Here is a 16,112-nt window from a genome sequence, read left to right on the forward strand (position 1 = left end):
TTTCGTTTGTTTTCCTTTTGTTTTCTTTTTGTGTTCTCCCTCTCCCTTTATTCTTGACGGACGGTGTGCATCTGAATTTTTGACAAATTAATTAGGTTGTTTGTTAGAGGGACTCTTCCTCCCTCTCACGGTTACTCTCTTGCCCACCTTGCTTAAGCCTCTCCCATCTTAGAAACATGTAAGTGGGCTCTTAATACAGTCTTCGCACTCGAAATAACGGTCAAACGAAAGGGAACGCTGTGAGGCGCGCTGGAACGCGTCACAAATTTTATACCCTTACTCAGTCAATAACTTGTCTTGGAAAAGGGGATTGTAAGTAGTTCCTCAGCACAACCAGCACCAAATTTTATTAATTTCGACATATTGAGTCCTTCGTCACAATTAAGACTCATTTTTAACGGCCTGGTGGTGGTCAATCACGATGGAAAATCTCAAATGTCTCTTTGGGCATGAGCTGCACAATATCCCTCGCAAGACACCAGAGCTCATAGTGGGCCACCGTAAGGATGATGGCCAGAGTTCCCAACTTAAGTAGTTTGATATGTTGTTCGCGCCACTCACGTCGAGCGAAGCCCGAGTTGTAGGCAAACCATTGACTGCAGATCGAGCAAAAAAAGCCCGAAAGCCCGAACAAACGATGCGACAAGTTTAGAGAAACATTTCGCACACCGAGCAAGGCCAACCCAGATAAAAGACAGCCTGCGGTTAGGAAAAGACCCAGTAGTCCGCAAAATCCATGCTTGGTCAGGGAGTGTGTAATGCAAATGCACGGCTTGTGTCCATACCATCGACTCTTTGGCAGTAGTCCAATGCATCCGCTATAAAACCCCAGCAGGCCCAAAGCGATGTGCATCAGATCCAGAGTGTGCAACCCAATCAAACGAACCAGCAGCCAGCTGTGTTTACTCAAGAGCGCCTCGCCGGGCGCTAGAAAAAAACCCAGGATGCAATAAAAAGCGTGCTCCGCAGTTCTGCTGAGGCCTCGCATCAGACATTTCCTGGCCACCGCGATAGTGATTGCAATAAGGAGAGCTTGAGCTGCAATCTCTATACAAATTGTGTACAACTGCCAGTCGAAGGTGCCAACCATAAAGTCCCAGGCAAACTCATCTCGCTGTTGATGGCCCAGTGTTGTATTTTCCCTTTGGGAGACATTTTCCCGTCTCTCGTTCATGTTGGATTTCTCACTTTCGTTGGGTTGAGTAATTGAATTTGAGATTTTGGGTTTGAATATTTCAAAGTTAAGGGGAAATTTTTGGAGTATGTCTCCTAGCTAGGTTTTCATTTTCCGATTCCCTTGTAGATCGACTACTTTTCATGGTGTCGAGTCAGTAGAAAATTCAAGTGGAGACCTTCCTCATGCAGAATCCGCTGTAAACTAGAAAAGGGGAACTCAAAGGATTGCCAGCATGTTGAGCTGTGCCTGCGGATCAGTTGACAGCCCTACGCAGCTGTCTTTTACCACAACTGTGAAAGAAATTTATATAAAAACGACAAGCTTTGAGTTTTATTTCGTCAGGCAAAACTATTTAAAAATCCCAAACCAAAAACTGAATAAACGAGCAGGGACGTGTGAGACGCTTCTTACGCGTCACAACTTTTATACCCGGCACTCAGTACTACTTCGGCACCTTAGCGGTGTTTTGTCAAATTTTACATTTTTTTCTTCATCTGTCATCTACATCTACAATACTTTTCACACCAACACGCTCTTTAACTCGCTCCCCTTCCCACACACTGCAGACTCGCGGCAGACGCAGTGGCCGCACACAGCAGAAGCAGAGTGTGAATGAGAGAATGTGAAAAAAGCAAATATAAGCTGCGGGACGGTGTCGTTTTAGCCACTGCAAATTAATTTCTTCATTCTGGCTATAATAATGATCCAATCGGATCCCAATTTGGTGATCTGATAGATTTGGGAGGTTTTCGCCCTTTTGGGGGGCGGAAGGGGGCGTGTCTCATTTTTGAAATTCACTTGTAACAGTGTGAGCATACAGAAGTATGGATGCAAAATTTGGTGGCTCTAGCTTTTATGGTGTCTGAGATCCAGGCGCTCAACAAGACAGACGGACAGACAGACGGACAGACAGACATGGCTCAATCGACTCGGCTATTGATGCTGATCAAGAATATATATACTTAATGGGGTCGGAAACGTTTCCTTCTGTGTGTTACATACATTCACTTTGTGCATTTACTCTTCGAGTACCGGGTATAAAAAATCAACTGGTAAGCAAAATAAGTATGCATCTACAATCGTGACTCTTCCAGGTCTCCGGCGTAGCTGCGGAGCATCATACAACTGGAGATGAACCGGAATATCCTCCAATATCCTTCCAACAAATGGAAATAAACTGATCCCCCAACTGCACCCAAATCAATTCCACAAATGTGATAATAATAATAGTAATAAAAATAAAAATAAATAATAAAGTTTGTGATTTAATTTCTTCTTCATACATACATTCATGGGTACATACATGTGTACATCTACATATGTATGTGTACATATTTAAGGAAATCCAAACTCAAAGTAGAGCTAAAAATGCACTTTATTATAGCTAATGATTTATGTTTTGTTTACATATATCCAAATATGTACACATGTGGAATATACATACATATTTATATATATATATATATATGCTTGTACATATACATATGTACATACATATGTATGTATGCATGCCGAACCGCATACGAGTCAAATGTATCACTTATTTTTAGCTGGCATTTTGGGATTGCTGTCGTGGGGCACACAAATCTGAATCGGTTGGACAGTAAAACAATGTCTTAACTTTCGAGAAGGTTTGATCGTTCAATGATCTGGCGTAAGCTTATGTGGCTGGCTGCACTTACATATGTTTCTGATTGGCGTAAAGGTGGTCTCGTTTTATTTGTATGTACGATTTTAATGTATGTATGTACTATGTAAATACTGACATCAGCTTTATGAATTCCGCTCTAAAATTTGTGTTGCATCACATGCAGGGAGTACAGTCAAACAAAGCTTAAACCTTTTTTTTTTGAATGTCAATAAAAGGGTCCATTGTTATGCATAAACAATTTCACCAAAAGCCAAAAAAAAAGTGGGTTCTGCCATATTTTGTACGATTTTCCATGTTGCATGATTTAAGCTTTCTTTAAAAAAATTATATTTTTTTGGTTGTGTTTGTTTTTATTGAACTTTAGTGATATTTTGTTTGTTGTCATTATACTTTTAAGGTATTTTAACGCTACCAAAAAATATGCTTCTCATATACATTTATATAACTACTTAGAGAACATCTTTTAACTTGAATAGTTCTTGGCAGTTATTTTTCCATACATTATTTTTATAATTTGCTTCCATTAAAAATATTTTCTCCATTCTTTCTTTCGCTTTCGCTTTCTCGTTTCCCCTTCGAATATTATACATTATTTGCGACATAAATGCGCAGTTTCCTCATATACATAAATAAATATTTATATTGGATTTTTTTGTTTATTAGTTATGCCTGGTATTTTATTTCTTTCTATTCACATCTCGCCCATTGCGTTTCGATTGAGTGGATTCACACGAAATCCAAACATCATTGCATTAAATTCCACTGGGAGCAATTTCGAATCTCACCGTTCAGACCATTTTTGTGGGATCTCCACATCGTTCTCGTTCTCGGCTTTTCGTACACGTGCGTTACGCATTTGCTGTTCAGCGTTCAGTTATAAACGAACGTTATTCAATTTTTCAGTTTATGTCTATCTCACATTTCTTTCCTGGTAAATTGCATTAAATAATTAATTTTAATTACATTTTTAAATACCAACTATGTTGAAAATGTGTGTGTGTGTGTGTGTTTGGGTGTGTGTGTCGCCTGAGTATGTCTATGCTTGTTCATGCAAGTGTAGATTCCGATTCCCGATTTTTGTTTTCTTTGCATGCCTTGTGTTCTAATGATCAATTTAATTTTATTGCTAAACATTTATCCTGTTTTTTGGCAGTGCAAGTTGTTGTGTATGCGCATGAATGTGTGTGGATGTATGAGTGTATGAGTGTGTGTCTGTCTGTATGTAGTTCAACCCGTTCAACTGATTGACTGAACATAAATCGAATGTAAGTCCATCAGCTTCTTCATTGCATTAATTGAATTATTAATGAGGGGAAAGGCAGTTAATGCGAACAAAAAGCGAGATGAAATTATGAGAATGCTCAAAAGCTTGATGTAAAAGTATGTACATACATACACACACATGTACATACATACATACATACATATACAGCTCCAAACAGGCACACTGCAGCCGGCGCAGAGATTGCCCATAGGGCCATTTAAGCGTGTTTTTATCCTTTTATGTGAAAATATGTATTTATGTATGTATGTACATATCGGCGTTAGTGTGTGTGTTCATGTGGGTGGGTTGTGTTATGTTTGCATTAGATACGACGATTTGTGCACTAATAGCATACACATGTACTTATATGTACTCTGGTACCATATAACTCTCTCGCTCAAGTGTGTATCGAATTTACTTTCTCCACTGCCGGCTGCCTTTCCCTTGACCTTGCCTTGCCTTTGCCCTTGCCCTTGACCCTACACAACTGCCTGATCATTGCCTTCGCGTTCTCTCGCTGATCTCAGCTCTTTCTCGTTACAACTGTTACTCGACCTCTGTTGAGCATCAACACAATCCATCCCTCTCGCACATTGCATTTGCATTTCACTTAAGGGAAAGGAACAGCTATTCCGCTCATGCTCGCACTCGCACTTCTTCCAACGCCTCCCACTCGTTGTCCACGCTGTGTGTTTTTGTGTGTGTGTTTCCTTTGTTGTTGCTGTTGATGCTGCTGTTTCGGCCATTTTGCTGCTTTAACCCATGCCGACGGCTGCCTGACATCCGCCAATTCGCACTGCACGTGAGTGTTCAGTCCCAGCCGTTCTCCTTGATCATGTGCGCCAGCTCGATAATGAACTTCCCCTCCTTGTACTTCTGGCTGGACTCATAGGCGTGCTCATACTTCCAGCCCAGCGGCGTCTTGCAGCACTCGCAGTAGATGTCGGCGACGGCGTGGAGTCCCGTCAGTAGGACCCGCTCCTCCGTCTGGCCACAGGCCACGTTCACCACCGAGTTGAAGAGGTAGGCCGGGCCCTGGCTGCCCTGAAACGACTTTGAGATGAGTTCGTCGTGGGAGGCGAGGTGGGCGCGGCAGTGAACACATGAGTAGGTCCGATTGGTGGACGGTAGATAGGCCTGAAACGTTTTCACCATTTTTTCTGCTGCTGAAAGAGTTCCTTCTTCAGAGGCTTCAGCACTTGGGCGTTCCAATATTCAATTTGCCTTTTGTTCTCTTTTCTCTTTGGATCTTTTGAATTTCTCGATGGCCTCTGCTAAGTACAGGATAAATTATTTATTAGTCAAAAGTACAAAAAGGAAGAGATTCCATTAAGACCTACCTTGGGCCACGACCAAAAGACCACGGACACAGTCTCTGCTCTCTCAGATGGACCTGGGACCCGCTGCTCGGGCGTTAACTGCTCTCTGCTGCAGCGGCGAAGGCAGCAGCAGAAACTGCTGCGGCTGCTGTCATTGAACGATTACAGTGGCGTTCCCGTCCCGCTGCTGATACCGAGATGATGACGACAACGACGACGATGCCTTTGTCTGGCCCTTCCAATTCCAAGTTATGTTATATCGAATTTCCCCGACAGCCAAAGCTACAAAAAAAGAACAAAGCTCAATTATTAGTGCATACGAGTATGTACAACTTTATGTACATAAGTATGTATTTATGTATGTAACTCTGTGGTAGTGGTGCATCTTTCTGCAAGCGGCGATTATTTTACCAGAGAAGGAGAGTGGGTGCAGCGAAGGCGAGGGAGACGGAAAGTTGGATATGGCCAGGGCATTTTCATTATCGATTTCCATTTACAATCTATCTTACCCACACTCAACAGCACCTATGTATAATTGGACGAACCGAAACAAAGAAATGCATACAACAACAACAGCAACAAAAAGTGCAAGAAATCTAGCTTTAGAGCGTCGAGCCTTATGTAAGTACATATGTAAATACATATGTATGTGTATGTATGTACAGTTCGAGTGCCATAAAAGTTCAAGTCCCTGACGAGTGGCTTGCTGCTGCAACTGGCGCCACTTTTAGTTGTTGTTTTTTGCTTCAGTTGCGTTAGCAGTAGCAGCTGTTCATTTGCAGAGGCTTAAAATGTCGAAGCCGGTTGGAGCAAGAGTTCCAAAACTTTGGCTACTTCGCCTGAAGCAACTAGAGCACTGCTGTATCGCTAATATACCCAGATATTATGTTCGTCTAGACTCTAGAGTTTAGGCTCTAAGAAGTAAGTCTAAGAATTAAAAGTCAAATGGACCACGAAACAAGCTTGGGCTGTTATTAAACAAACTTTCGAGTTGGGTGGCAATGTTACGCAAAAAGTTTGCGAGTGCTCCATAAAGTCGTAAGTCACAAGTCGTAAAGTGTTTTATTATTAGGCGTCGCACTCAAAAACTTAACCCACAAATGCAGAGCATGCAAATGTGCTGCTGCTGAATCTGCAGCGTCGCCGTCAGCGCCTGCGTCTGCGCTAACGACTTGAACAAAGAAACCGAAGGAGCGCCCAGGCTTTGCCCGAACAAAGAGCTGCACAGACAGACGAGCAAAGAGAGATAGAGAGAAAGAGAGGGAAAAGGGGAAATGCACCAGACAACAAAGAGATCTAAAACGCCCCCGGTGGCCCCCTGCTGGGAGGCGTGCCGGCAAAATTAATTAGCATTATTATAATTATAAGAAATCTGTCAACGACTCTTCTCTCAAAACCAAACTGTAATTAATTTATTAATACCGAAGCAGAAACAAAAAACAAAAGAAACGTAGAAGCACATACTGCACAGTTCACTGAACCAAACAAACAATCAAACAAAAATAAACAAAAGAATAAAGGCGGCTGAAGAGGCAGAGACGAACACAGAAGAGATTTATAATTTATAAGCCACACACACACACATTTTATTCTGCTGTTTTTTTCTCTTTATTTATTTATTTATTTATTGTTATTCGTGCGAGTGGACTTTAAATTATTTTCTTGCACCTTTTCAGAAGAGTACTGCTTACTCACTTTTTACTGCCGCCACCACACGTTAAGTTTTTTGCCAACGAAAAATCAGAAACCAAAACGCGCTGCCCGAAACGAGACGAATGAATGAGCGGCGACGCGACGCCGTCTCCACTGGTAGAGTATTGGCCGACGCGGCGCTGGCAGCACCAGCAGCAGCTTCAGCAGCAGGTGGCCGGAGACTTTAGCAGCGACGATAAAGGATAAATATGCAAAGTGCAACAAAAGAAACAATTTAAACGCATAATGCGTGCTCAATGAACATACAAATTACGTGCAATTTGCCGATGCAATAAAGACGACAGAACAGCGAACGTAAATAGAAGAATCTGAAGCATAAGATGAAGAAGAAAAGATACATACAATACATACATATCTATGCACTACACACATATTTATGCGCTCACAAATTGCCGCTCAAAATGCTAACATTATTTTTATTTCTTTGAAACGATTCGCGTTTCTCTCTTGGTCTCTCTGAGTGTGTGAAATCAGCAAAGTGCATTTTGTCATTTTGTGCCCTTGAAAGGAAATATTATTATTTAGACCATGCTTTGGCAATGCAGCGAGTATTTAAGTACATTATTAATTGTTACAACATACATATGTACGCATTATTATTATAATTTTTTATATATCATTTTTAATTATTATATTTTATATATTATTAATTATAATTATAGCTTACTACAGATAACTTTTAAGATATCTATGTACGTAGATCCACTCGAATATTTGACTTCTGTATGTATGTACATACGATGATGTACATATATGTATGTACATCAACCAAGTTTTAAACTATGGAAATGTCATAGAAGTGCAAGTTTTGGGTCCTCCACTGTGTGCGTGACTGGGGCAATGCCGTGTAACGGTACGTCTGCTTATGTATCGTGATCAGTTTTTGCGATTGCAATTGTGTCAGTGTCGCTTGCGGAAAGCAAGCAGGCCAGACTGGATTGGATTGCATCAAGCCCAGCGCACTCTCGCAACTGCATACAGTAGGCACACAACCTATTCGCATTATTAAAATTGCAGTGAAATTGCGAACTTCATTTGCAAATGAGCCCAGGGTCTGTGCTTGAAGCCTTTTTTAACTGTATTTTCTTTGAAGACAAAGAATAATTTCTGTACTTACTTTTAGCTAGTAAGTACTTGGTAATGGTTTAGTATAAATTTCAATCTTTATTATGAAGTAAATTATGCTCGTATTAACTTAGCTTAAGAGGTTAAAAATTATTCAACTGTTGCGCGCCTTATTATGCCGTAAACACACCGCCTGTAACGCGATGCAGATGTACATGTGTATGTATTTCTCTCCTGACAGGGACAAGAGGTGAACAAAGAAAACCAGAATACCCAAAAATAACATAGAGAGACACAGATGGAGTGAGATCACACCTATCGAAAAGGGGGGGGACGTCATATGGGGATAGAAAACCATTATTTACTGTTAATATTCCCATGCCAAGGGGGGAACACACTTTTCGGCTACATTCGATTGCATTCGTGATTTCTTATCAGATAACAGCATGAACTTATTGCGTTGCGACGATGGGCAGCGACAGCTACAGTGGCGCGCCAGCAGAAGAGAGGCAAAAAGCGTAAACAACAATGTACATATGTATGTACGTATGTATGTATGTACATTCCCGACAGCCAAACACTGTGCCATTCTGGCAGAATGGATAGAAACAAAGTCAGCTGTGTGGAACCAACGCAATACCGATTGCATGTGAGAGACAAGGACAGAAATGAGCCCTTTTCGCGACTGCTCTCTCCACACTCCTGAACTGAACACACAACAACACACTGAAGTTTTTCTCTCGAAAGGCGCACTTTGTTAAACAGTGGGGGCATACGCACACGAATATTGAAAACAGCTATCTATACACACAAACAAACATTTCTTGTTTTTGCCAATGCGCTGCCTGCAACGGGGGAGCGCGGTTAGAAAAAAGAAAGGCATAACAACTGAAATTGGCAGAAAAATTATGATAAAACAACTTACGTTATGTGTTGTTTTTGTTGTTTTCTTTTAGACACAGAGAGAATGCAACTGCGATGCACAACCAAACACACACACCACCACACACACCGAGAACAAAAAAAGAGGCAGCAAAGACGACCCACTGAAAAAGGCACTTTGTCCGTGGTAACGTACCCGTTTCTTCACTTTAATGCTGAAGCAGAAGTTTGCATTGTTTCTATTTCGCATTTGTTTGCGCTGCGCTCATATTCTGCCTTTAACAGCACCTGTTCATTAACAGCATTCGATTTGCACTTGCACCTAACAGAACAAGTTGCGTCGACTTGCTTGACTCTCGAAATGCATAAAAACAGACAATGGGCTTCTGGTTCCGTTCTGTATATGCAACTATGACATTACACAGAATTCCTGACAGCATTCGAGTATTTATTTGAAGAAATATACTTGCCTTTGTGCTGATTTTAGCTTAGGTACTTGCCGCTAACAGCACATTTTTCTAAGCGCCCAACAGCACCAGTCGGCGAACAGCGTTCGTTGTGCACTCGTGAAAACAGCCAGCCAGCCAGCCGATATCATGCAACGAAACTGTCAGCAAGCATATAATTATATTTGGAATGGAATATAATGAAATATGTGTGACATTGTCACATCGAACTTTAAAACTAGATAATCCCCAAACGCCACTTTTTCGTTACATTAGTGCTGTGAATGTTACTCAAAAAAAAACTGCCAACTTTCACGATACCTACAGCACTGTCCGGGAATCATCTGTGCTGACAGTGCTGTCATCGATTTAAAGCCTCAACAGCTTACATACATATATACGTTCCGTAAGTGCAAAGTTCCATACCTAGTTTTATGAAAAACGGTAACAACAACAAATACATACAAATAAGTTAAATTAGCTTTAACAACAGTGGTGGTATCTGCCGTTGCCTCTACACCTGGGTGGCCTTCAAGCACTCACACCTCCATAATAACTCGGTCTGTTTGCTCAACTCTTTTTTTTAGCTTTGTGGCTTCTGTTCAGTGGCTCGCAGTCCCTGCCTGACATTCGGCATAAATTGAATCAGTTTTTCTTTGTCATCATTCTGTTGCAGTATCCGAGCCCAATGCTGTGGACCGTGCACCTGGACGGAGGACCTCAGAGGGTTAACCATGCCGCAGTGGGTGTGGGCGACCTGATCTACAGCTTCGGTGGCTACTGCACTGGCTACGATTACCGCTTCAACGAGCAGATCGATGTGCACGTCCTGAACGCACACACCATGCGCTGGACCCTCGTCCCACAGCAGAACGACGACGAAGGCATTCCGCTGAAGTACCCGCTGGTGCCCTTCCAGCGTTACGGCCACACTGTGGTGGCCTACAAGGAGCGCATCTACATATGGGGCGGACGGAATGACGAGAACCTCTGCAACGTTCTCTACTGCTTCGACCCGAAGACGGCAAAGTGGACGCGGCCCGTGGTCACTGGCTGCCTGCCCGGGGCCCGAGACGGCCACTCGGCCTGCGTCATCGGCAACTCCATGTACATATTCGGAGGGTTCGTTGATGAGATAAACGAGTTCAGCAGCGACGTTCACACCCTCAATCTGGACACCATGGAGTGGACCTATGTACAGACATTCGGGGTGCCACCCAGCTACCGGGACTTCCATGCCGCTGTCGCCTACGAGGAGGAGCGCATGTACATTTTCGGAGGACGCGGCGACAAGCACAGCCCCTACCACAGTCAGGAGGAGACCTATTGCCATGAGATTGTCTTTCTGGACATGAAGACGAAGGTGTGGCACCGTCCATTCACGGCCGGAAAAGTGCCCGTCGGCCGGCGCAGCCACAGCATGTTCGTTTATAACAAACTCATTTACGTCTTTGGCGGCTACAATGGTCTGCTGGACCAGCACTTTAACGATCTGTACACGTTCGATCCGCGAAGCAAACTCTGGAATCTGATACGGGCCAATGGTAAGGCGCCGACAGCCCGACGACGCCAATGCGCCATTGTGATAGGCACGCAAATGTTCCTCTTTGGCGGCACCAGTCCACGGATCTCCACAAGTACAACCGCAGTGCAGCAGCAGCAGCAGCAGCACCAACAGCAGCAGCAGCAGGGAGAGGCTCCAGGGCCAGCGGCAGCTGCGTTTCATGGCCATGCTGAGGGACAGGATGGCGGGCCAATGCCTGTGTTGCCTCTCATAGATTACAGCGACCTGCATGTGCTGGATTTTGAGCCCACACTGAAGACCCTGGCCACCATGGTGGTGCTGAAGTACCAGCTGGACATCTCCGGACTGCCGCGAAGCTTTTGCGTCGACCTGCAGATGCTCACACAGCCGAACAGTATTAGCCGCCCCATAAACCAGGCCGGGTAGCATCAGGCAATCACCCTGGGACCGAATGCAAGCCAAATGCAAACAAAAGGACACATTGAAATTAGTCTTAGCTCGCACGACGACTGCGCTGCTGTCCGGGAAGCGGGTCCAAGTCCCATAACTCCCCACAACTCCCCACAACTAGTCCGCTTTCTATAGCCAAACGCGCACACACACACAGAGACCGAGCAGTTCATGAGTTTCAGAAACTTTCTTTGGCAATTCCTCTTAGATATCTGAATCTAAACTCAAGCAAAATTATGATACTGGTTACTGATAACACGGAGAGATTTAGTTTGTAAAACATTTATAGAAAGGCCTCAATAAAGCTCATTTAGCTGTATTAATTTGTTCCGAAATATTCCAGCTACAGCGAGGACGTTCAACTGACTTACTACTAATCTAATTCTTGTAAAGTAAACATTAAATAGCAACTAAAACTAAGGCCAGCCGAGCAACTATCCTACGGCGCTGGTGTAGCCGCGCACCGACAGGTAACGGTTGATGATGTCCGAGGGCATGTGCTGCATTGAGGCGTATTCTTCGGCATTGGCAAAGCGCAGCTTTGTGTGCGGATCCATGTAGGGTGCGGGCAGGCCACTAATGTCCGAGTACTTCTTGGCCGGCACCAGTGAGGGCGGTGCATTAAGCGTGAAGTCTAAATAATAGCACGAAGAGCACTTGACAAGGTGAATTGAGCGTCGTTGGAAATGCATTATGGCTACTTACATGTCGGCCTGTCCACAGGTAGCTTCTGGTTTCGTTCCATGTTGCTTATCTGTCGCATTGGGCGGTAGACACAGTTCTTGGCAAAGATAAATGGCTTCTTAAACGAACGTTTAGTTTTTTGACTTGTTTTCGCGTCCATGTTTGTTGTTGTTACTGTCAGTGCGACCAACGAATTACCGATGAAATATACCGGCTGACCCTCAGAATTATACCAAACTATACCGCATCCTAAATGGTTTTTCTCGATCTACCAGCTAGTTAGTTATAACTTCTGCCCCAAAACTATAGTTTAATCCGATTGATTAATACTAAACAAGACTGACTAGTTCCTAGTCACCGTCTTTTTTCCTTGCATTGCTGGTATTTTCGAGCCAGCTCAGCACTGCCAGAATGTAACGGTCTGGCAGCCCTGCGCGCAACGAAAAAATACAATGCGCTGTCAAAATAATATTAACTGGTGTGCAAAGAGAACCACGTAGAATTTCATAACTCGCATCTAATCGGTTCAGAACCAAAAGCTAAAATGGCCCGGAATGCTGGCGCTGCCAGGTCGAGCTCAGCCAACTCGGGCCAATCGGCAGTATCAGCGGCGGCAGCGGCGGCAGTAGCAGCAGCGGCGGCAGCCGCCAACTCCAAGCAGAAGCGCAGCACCAGATTCAATTTGTCCTCAAAGGTGATGATGGACAAGTGGAAGACGTTAATCGGATGCATTTGCCTGGGCATCGCCTCGTACTTTGGCTACGTGGGCTACCTGGAGACGAGGGTGAACACGCCGTTCGACAACCAGAAAATGGTCGTGCACACGGGTCTGGACGATCCGGACCGATACTGGGGCTCGTATCGTCCGCTCACCTACTTCGGCATGAAGACACGCGATCCGCACTCCCTGGTCATGGGCCTGATGTGGTACACGCCCAGCAGTCTGGGCCAAGGTGGCCAAGGCATTCGCCACTGGTGCGAGCAGGGCGACAATCTGGACGGCTACGGGTGGACGCATCACGATGGCCGCAGCTTCGGCGTGCAGGAGATCCAGGATCTGCCCTTCGAGCTGAAGACCTCCTTTGTGAAGTACCCGGCCGGGAAGCAGTACGGCGGCGACTGGACCGCTCGCATCTCGGTGCGCAACACAACGCGGGCCTGGGACAAGAGCATCTCGCTGATTTGGTACGTGGCGCTGGATGAGCGCACCAATGGGCACATCAAGTACGTGTCGGATGAGAAGAGCCCCGAGCCGGGTGTCTATGGCGAGACGCAGGGCCTGGGCGAGTTCCAGGTGCGCTTCCATGCGGTAAAAGGAAAAATTCTACACAAATCGTACCTGAGCACGGTGGCCCCATCGCTGAGCAAGCTCAAGGACACGCTCTTCGCGCACTTCCGTGCGTTCTCGGACAAGCGCGGCAATCGCTTCATTGGCCTGCCCGGCGAGATTGTCTCCCAGAACGGTCTGCCCTCCTCCAATCCCGAGCCCAACTTCATAGCCATTCAAATCACAGCCGAAGTGGACTTCACCCTCGACATTACCTACCAGTCCACATCGGGCTTCACGCTCAGCGAGTCCATACCGAAGCCACCCACAGGGCGGGCCTACACAGAGTCGCTGCAGGCGAAGATCTCCGACTTCGAGAAGCGTTTCGAGGAGAAGTTTCAGCTGAAGAGTCGCGGCTACTCGCCCGAGGAGGTGCGCTTTGCACGCAACGCTCTGAGCAATATGCTCGGCGGCATTGGCTACTTCTACGGCTCGAGTCGGGTGCAGTCGGTGCACACCAAGAACCCTGTGCCCTACTGGAAGGCGCCGCTATACACGGCGGTGCCCTCACGCAGCTTCTTTCCGCGCGGCTTCCTGTGGGACGAAGGCTTCCATGGACTGCTGATCAGCTCGTGGGATGTCGAAATCGAGCTGGACATTATCTGCCATTGGTTCGATCTGCTCAATGTCGAGGGCTGGATACCACGTGAGCAAATCCTCGGCACTGAGGCCATGTCCAAGGTGCCCGAGGAGTTTGTCACCCAACGAAACAGCAATGCCAATCCGCCGACGTTCTTCCTCACGCTAAGGAAGCTGCTCACCAGCCACAGGCAAGAGCTCTCCGAGAATGGTCGCCTGGCCACCCTGGAGCGGCTGTATCCGCGTGTCCAGGCGTGGTTCAACTGGTACAACACCACACAGAAAGGTTCGCTCTGGCCGCTTCCGCCTCCCTCTGGTATCTCTTTCCCTTTCTAATTTGTGTTCCGTTTCGCAGGCGACGTGATGGGCTCGTATTTGTGGCGTGGCCGCAATGCCACCACGCAGCGAGAGCTGAATCCTAAAAGCCTGTCCTCTGGCCTGGACGATTATCCGCGCGCATCGCATCCCAGCGATCGGGAGCGGCACTTGGATCTGCGCTGCTGGGTGGCGCTGGCCGCCAGCGTTATGGCCGAGCTGTCAACGCTGCTGGGCAAGGATGATGTCAAGTACTATGAGACGGCCTCCTATTTGACAGACAACGAGCAGCTGAATCGCCTGCATCTGGCGCCCTACAGCGAACAGTACGCCGACTGGGGCCTGCACACCGATCAGGTCATGCTGAGGCGACCGCCGGCCATGGCGCCTCAGCGTGGCAGCCACCCGTCGCAGCAGCCCGAGATGATGCGCGTTGCCATGGAGCAGCCAACGTACCAGTTTGTGGACAACACGTTTGGCTATGTGAACCTGTTCCCGCTGCTGCTCGAGCAGCTCGACCACGACTCGCCGTATCTGACCAAAATGCTGCAAGACCTGCGGGATCCCCAGCAGCTTTGGACCAACTTCGGGCTGCGCTCGCTGTCAAAGCGCTCGCCGCTGTACATGAAGCGCAACACGGAGCACGATCCGCCGTACTGGCGCGGCCCCATCTGGATCAACATCAACTTTCTGGCTGTGCGGGCGCTCCAGCACTACGGCAAGATCGAGGGTCCCAATGCGGCGCTGGCGCTCGAAATCTACGCAGAGCTGCGTGAGAATCTTGTGCGGAATATCTTCAGGCAATACCAGAGGAGCGGCTACCTCTGGGAGCAGTACGATGACACCACGGGCGAGGGCAAGGGCTGCAGTCCGTTCACCGGCTGGACGGCCACCGTTGTGCTCCTCATGGCGGAGCAGTACTAAAATGCAGTTGCTGCGAGTTCCTCCACCCAACTGGGTGTCTCCCCCTGCCTGCCTGCCTGCCTGCCTGCCTGCCTGTTGTTTTATGATTATGTAGCGCTACACATCCTTTATAATGTGGTGTGTGTGTGTGTGTCGCGTCAATTCCTGTCTCTGGTTTGCTGTACAAAAACTAAATAAATCTGGCAAAGTTCGCCCCATGAAAGGTTGATCAAGCAGGAGACATTTTAGCGTTAAATAGATGAATTTTAATTAATAATAAACAATTATAATAGATTGCATGTGTTTTCACTCGAATTTGGAGCGGGTTCTCAGAGTAAAGAAAGGAAAGCACAACAATTCTTTGCTGATACTAAACCCAAAGGTCTTCCCTTTATCCACGCATTTGCTGGCATGATTCCTAGATCCGAACTCAACCCAGTGAAATGATTTCATTTTTGATTATTTTCGCATTTTATTTCCACATTTGCAGTCAGTGGGGGAAATCCGTGTTCCGCATTCATTTACTTAAACTTAGTTACTACTACTATGTACCTGCTATATTATACAATAAATTGTTCTTAGCTATTTATCTACATATATTACACAGAAAAGGCAAACAAAAACGCGTTGGAGAAGTTTCCACACAAAAAAGAAGGTTCAGAATGTGGCTAAAAACAAACTTAACACAAGACTAATTGGATAGTTACTAAGAAGATAGAAAATGACATCAAAATGCAAAATAAACTAATTGTAAGTCGAATAATTGTTCTGTGCTCGGAATGAAGGGAAGTGTGGGGAGGGGGAGGGGAGGG

At 45.8% G+C, this 16,112-nt stretch overlaps 5 protein-coding genes and 1 long non-coding RNA gene across 10 annotated transcripts; 3 read left to right on the forward strand and 3 right to left on the reverse strand.

Annotated features, from left to right (window-relative positions):
• Window positions 1–391: 391 nt before the first annotated feature.
• LOC117588467 lies at window positions 392–1,198 on the reverse strand. The gene has a single exon (XM_034279758.1). The coding sequence runs from the start codon at window positions 1,172–1,174 to the stop codon at window positions 413–415; it is 762 nt and encodes a 253-aa protein (XP_034135649.1). The 5' UTR covers window positions 1,175–1,198; the 3' UTR covers window positions 392–412.
• A 1,996-nt stretch (window positions 1,199–3,194) lies between these two features.
• Window positions 3,195–9,400, reverse strand: LOC117588483 (protein yippee-like CG15309). 2 transcript variants are annotated; one of them, XM_034279785.1, is made up of 3 exons: window positions 9,268–9,400; window positions 5,433–5,693; window positions 3,195–5,366 (listed from the first exon to the last, which is right to left on the reverse strand). In XM_034279785.1, exon 3 carries the CDS (start codon window positions 5,245–5,247, stop codon window positions 4,903–4,905), a length of 345 nt encoding a protein of 114 aa, XP_034135676.1. In that variant the 5' UTR covers window positions 5,248–5,366; window positions 5,433–5,693; window positions 9,268–9,400; the 3' UTR covers window positions 3,195–4,902. The 2 variants fall into 2 exon arrangements, with proteins under 2 accessions (XP_034135676.1, XP_034135675.1); XM_034279784.1 differs by lacking the exon at window positions 9,268–9,400 and having other exon boundaries at window positions 3,914–5,363.
• Window positions 6,123–9,193, forward strand: LOC117588485. The gene is made up of 3 exons (XR_004574139.1): window positions 6,123–6,332; window positions 7,088–7,710; window positions 9,146–9,193. It is a non-coding gene; the product is annotated as an uncharacterized LOC117588485 (long non-coding RNA).
• Window positions 9,401–9,799: 399 nt separating the features above from the next.
• On the forward strand, window positions 9,800–11,811 carry LOC117588479 (kelch domain-containing protein 3). 4 transcript variants are annotated; one of them, XM_034279779.1, is made up of 2 exons: window positions 9,800–9,923; window positions 10,194–11,811. In XM_034279779.1, the coding sequence occupies exon 2, from the start codon at window positions 10,206–10,208 to the stop codon at window positions 11,466–11,468; it is 1,263 nt and encodes a 420-aa protein (XP_034135670.1). In that variant the 5' UTR covers window positions 9,800–9,923; window positions 10,194–10,205; the 3' UTR covers window positions 11,469–11,811. The 4 variants fall into 4 exon arrangements, with proteins under 4 accessions (XP_034135670.1, XP_034135668.1, XP_034135669.1 ...); XM_034279777.1 differs by having other exon boundaries at window positions 9,840–9,922; window positions 10,185–11,811; XM_034279778.1 differs by lacking the exon at window positions 9,800–9,923 and adding an exon at window positions 9,936–10,077.
• Window positions 11,759–12,355, reverse strand: LOC117588484 (INO80 complex subunit C). Its single transcript, XM_034279786.1, has 2 exons — window positions 12,198–12,355; window positions 11,759–12,126 (listed from the first exon to the last, which is right to left on the reverse strand). The coding sequence occupies exons 1-2, from the start codon at window positions 12,334–12,336 to the stop codon at window positions 11,927–11,929; spliced, it is 339 nt and encodes a 112-aa protein (XP_034135677.1). The 5' UTR covers window positions 12,337–12,355; the 3' UTR covers window positions 11,759–11,926.
• Window positions 12,356–12,588: 233 nt separating this feature from the next.
• Window positions 12,589–15,594, forward strand: LOC117588478 (mannosyl-oligosaccharide glucosidase). The gene is made up of 2 exons (XM_034279775.1): window positions 12,589–14,368; window positions 14,438–15,594. Exons 1-2 carry the CDS (start codon window positions 12,721–12,723, stop codon window positions 15,319–15,321), a joined length of 2,532 nt encoding a protein of 843 aa, XP_034135666.1. The 5' UTR covers window positions 12,589–12,720; the 3' UTR covers window positions 15,322–15,594.
• The last annotated feature ends 518 nt before the right edge of the window (window positions 15,595–16,112 follow it).

The sequence above is a fragment of the Drosophila guanche genome, unplaced genomic scaffold (genome assembly GCF_900245975.1).
Source record: "Drosophila guanche unplaced genomic scaffold, DGUA_6, whole genome shotgun sequence".
In the NCBI taxonomy this organism is placed as follows: Eukaryota; Metazoa; Arthropoda; class Insecta; order Diptera; family Drosophilidae; genus Drosophila; species Drosophila guanche.

Bases quoted from the DNA above. Each gene is read 5' to 3' on its own strand.
- LOC117588484 (XM_034279786.1), bottom strand. From the start codon at position 12,336: ATGGACGCGAAAACAAGTCAAAAAACTAAACGTTCGTTTAAGAAGCCA. The intron at 12,127-12,197 runs GTAAGTAGCCAT...GCTATTATTTAG, and splicing joins ACCTGTGGACAGGCCGACAT to ACTTCACGCTTAATGCACCG.
- LOC117588479 (XM_034279779.1), top strand. From the start codon at position 10,206: ATGCTGTGGACCGTGCACCTGGACGGAGGACCTCAGAGGGTTAACCAT.
- LOC117588467 (XM_034279758.1), bottom strand. From the start codon at position 1,174: ATGAACGAGAGACGGGAAAATGTCTCCCAAAGGGAAAATACAACACTG.
- LOC117588478 (XM_034279775.1), top strand. From the start codon at position 12,721: ATGGCCCGGAATGCTGGCGCTGCCAGGTCGAGCTCAGCCAACTCGGGC. The intron at 14,369-14,437 runs GTTCGCTCTGGC...TCCGTTTCGCAG, and splicing joins GTACAACACCACACAGAAAG to GCGACGTGATGGGCTCGTAT.
- LOC117588483 (XM_034279785.1), bottom strand. From the start codon at position 5,247: ATGGTGAAAACGTTTCAGGCCTATCTACCGTCCACCAATCGGACCTAC.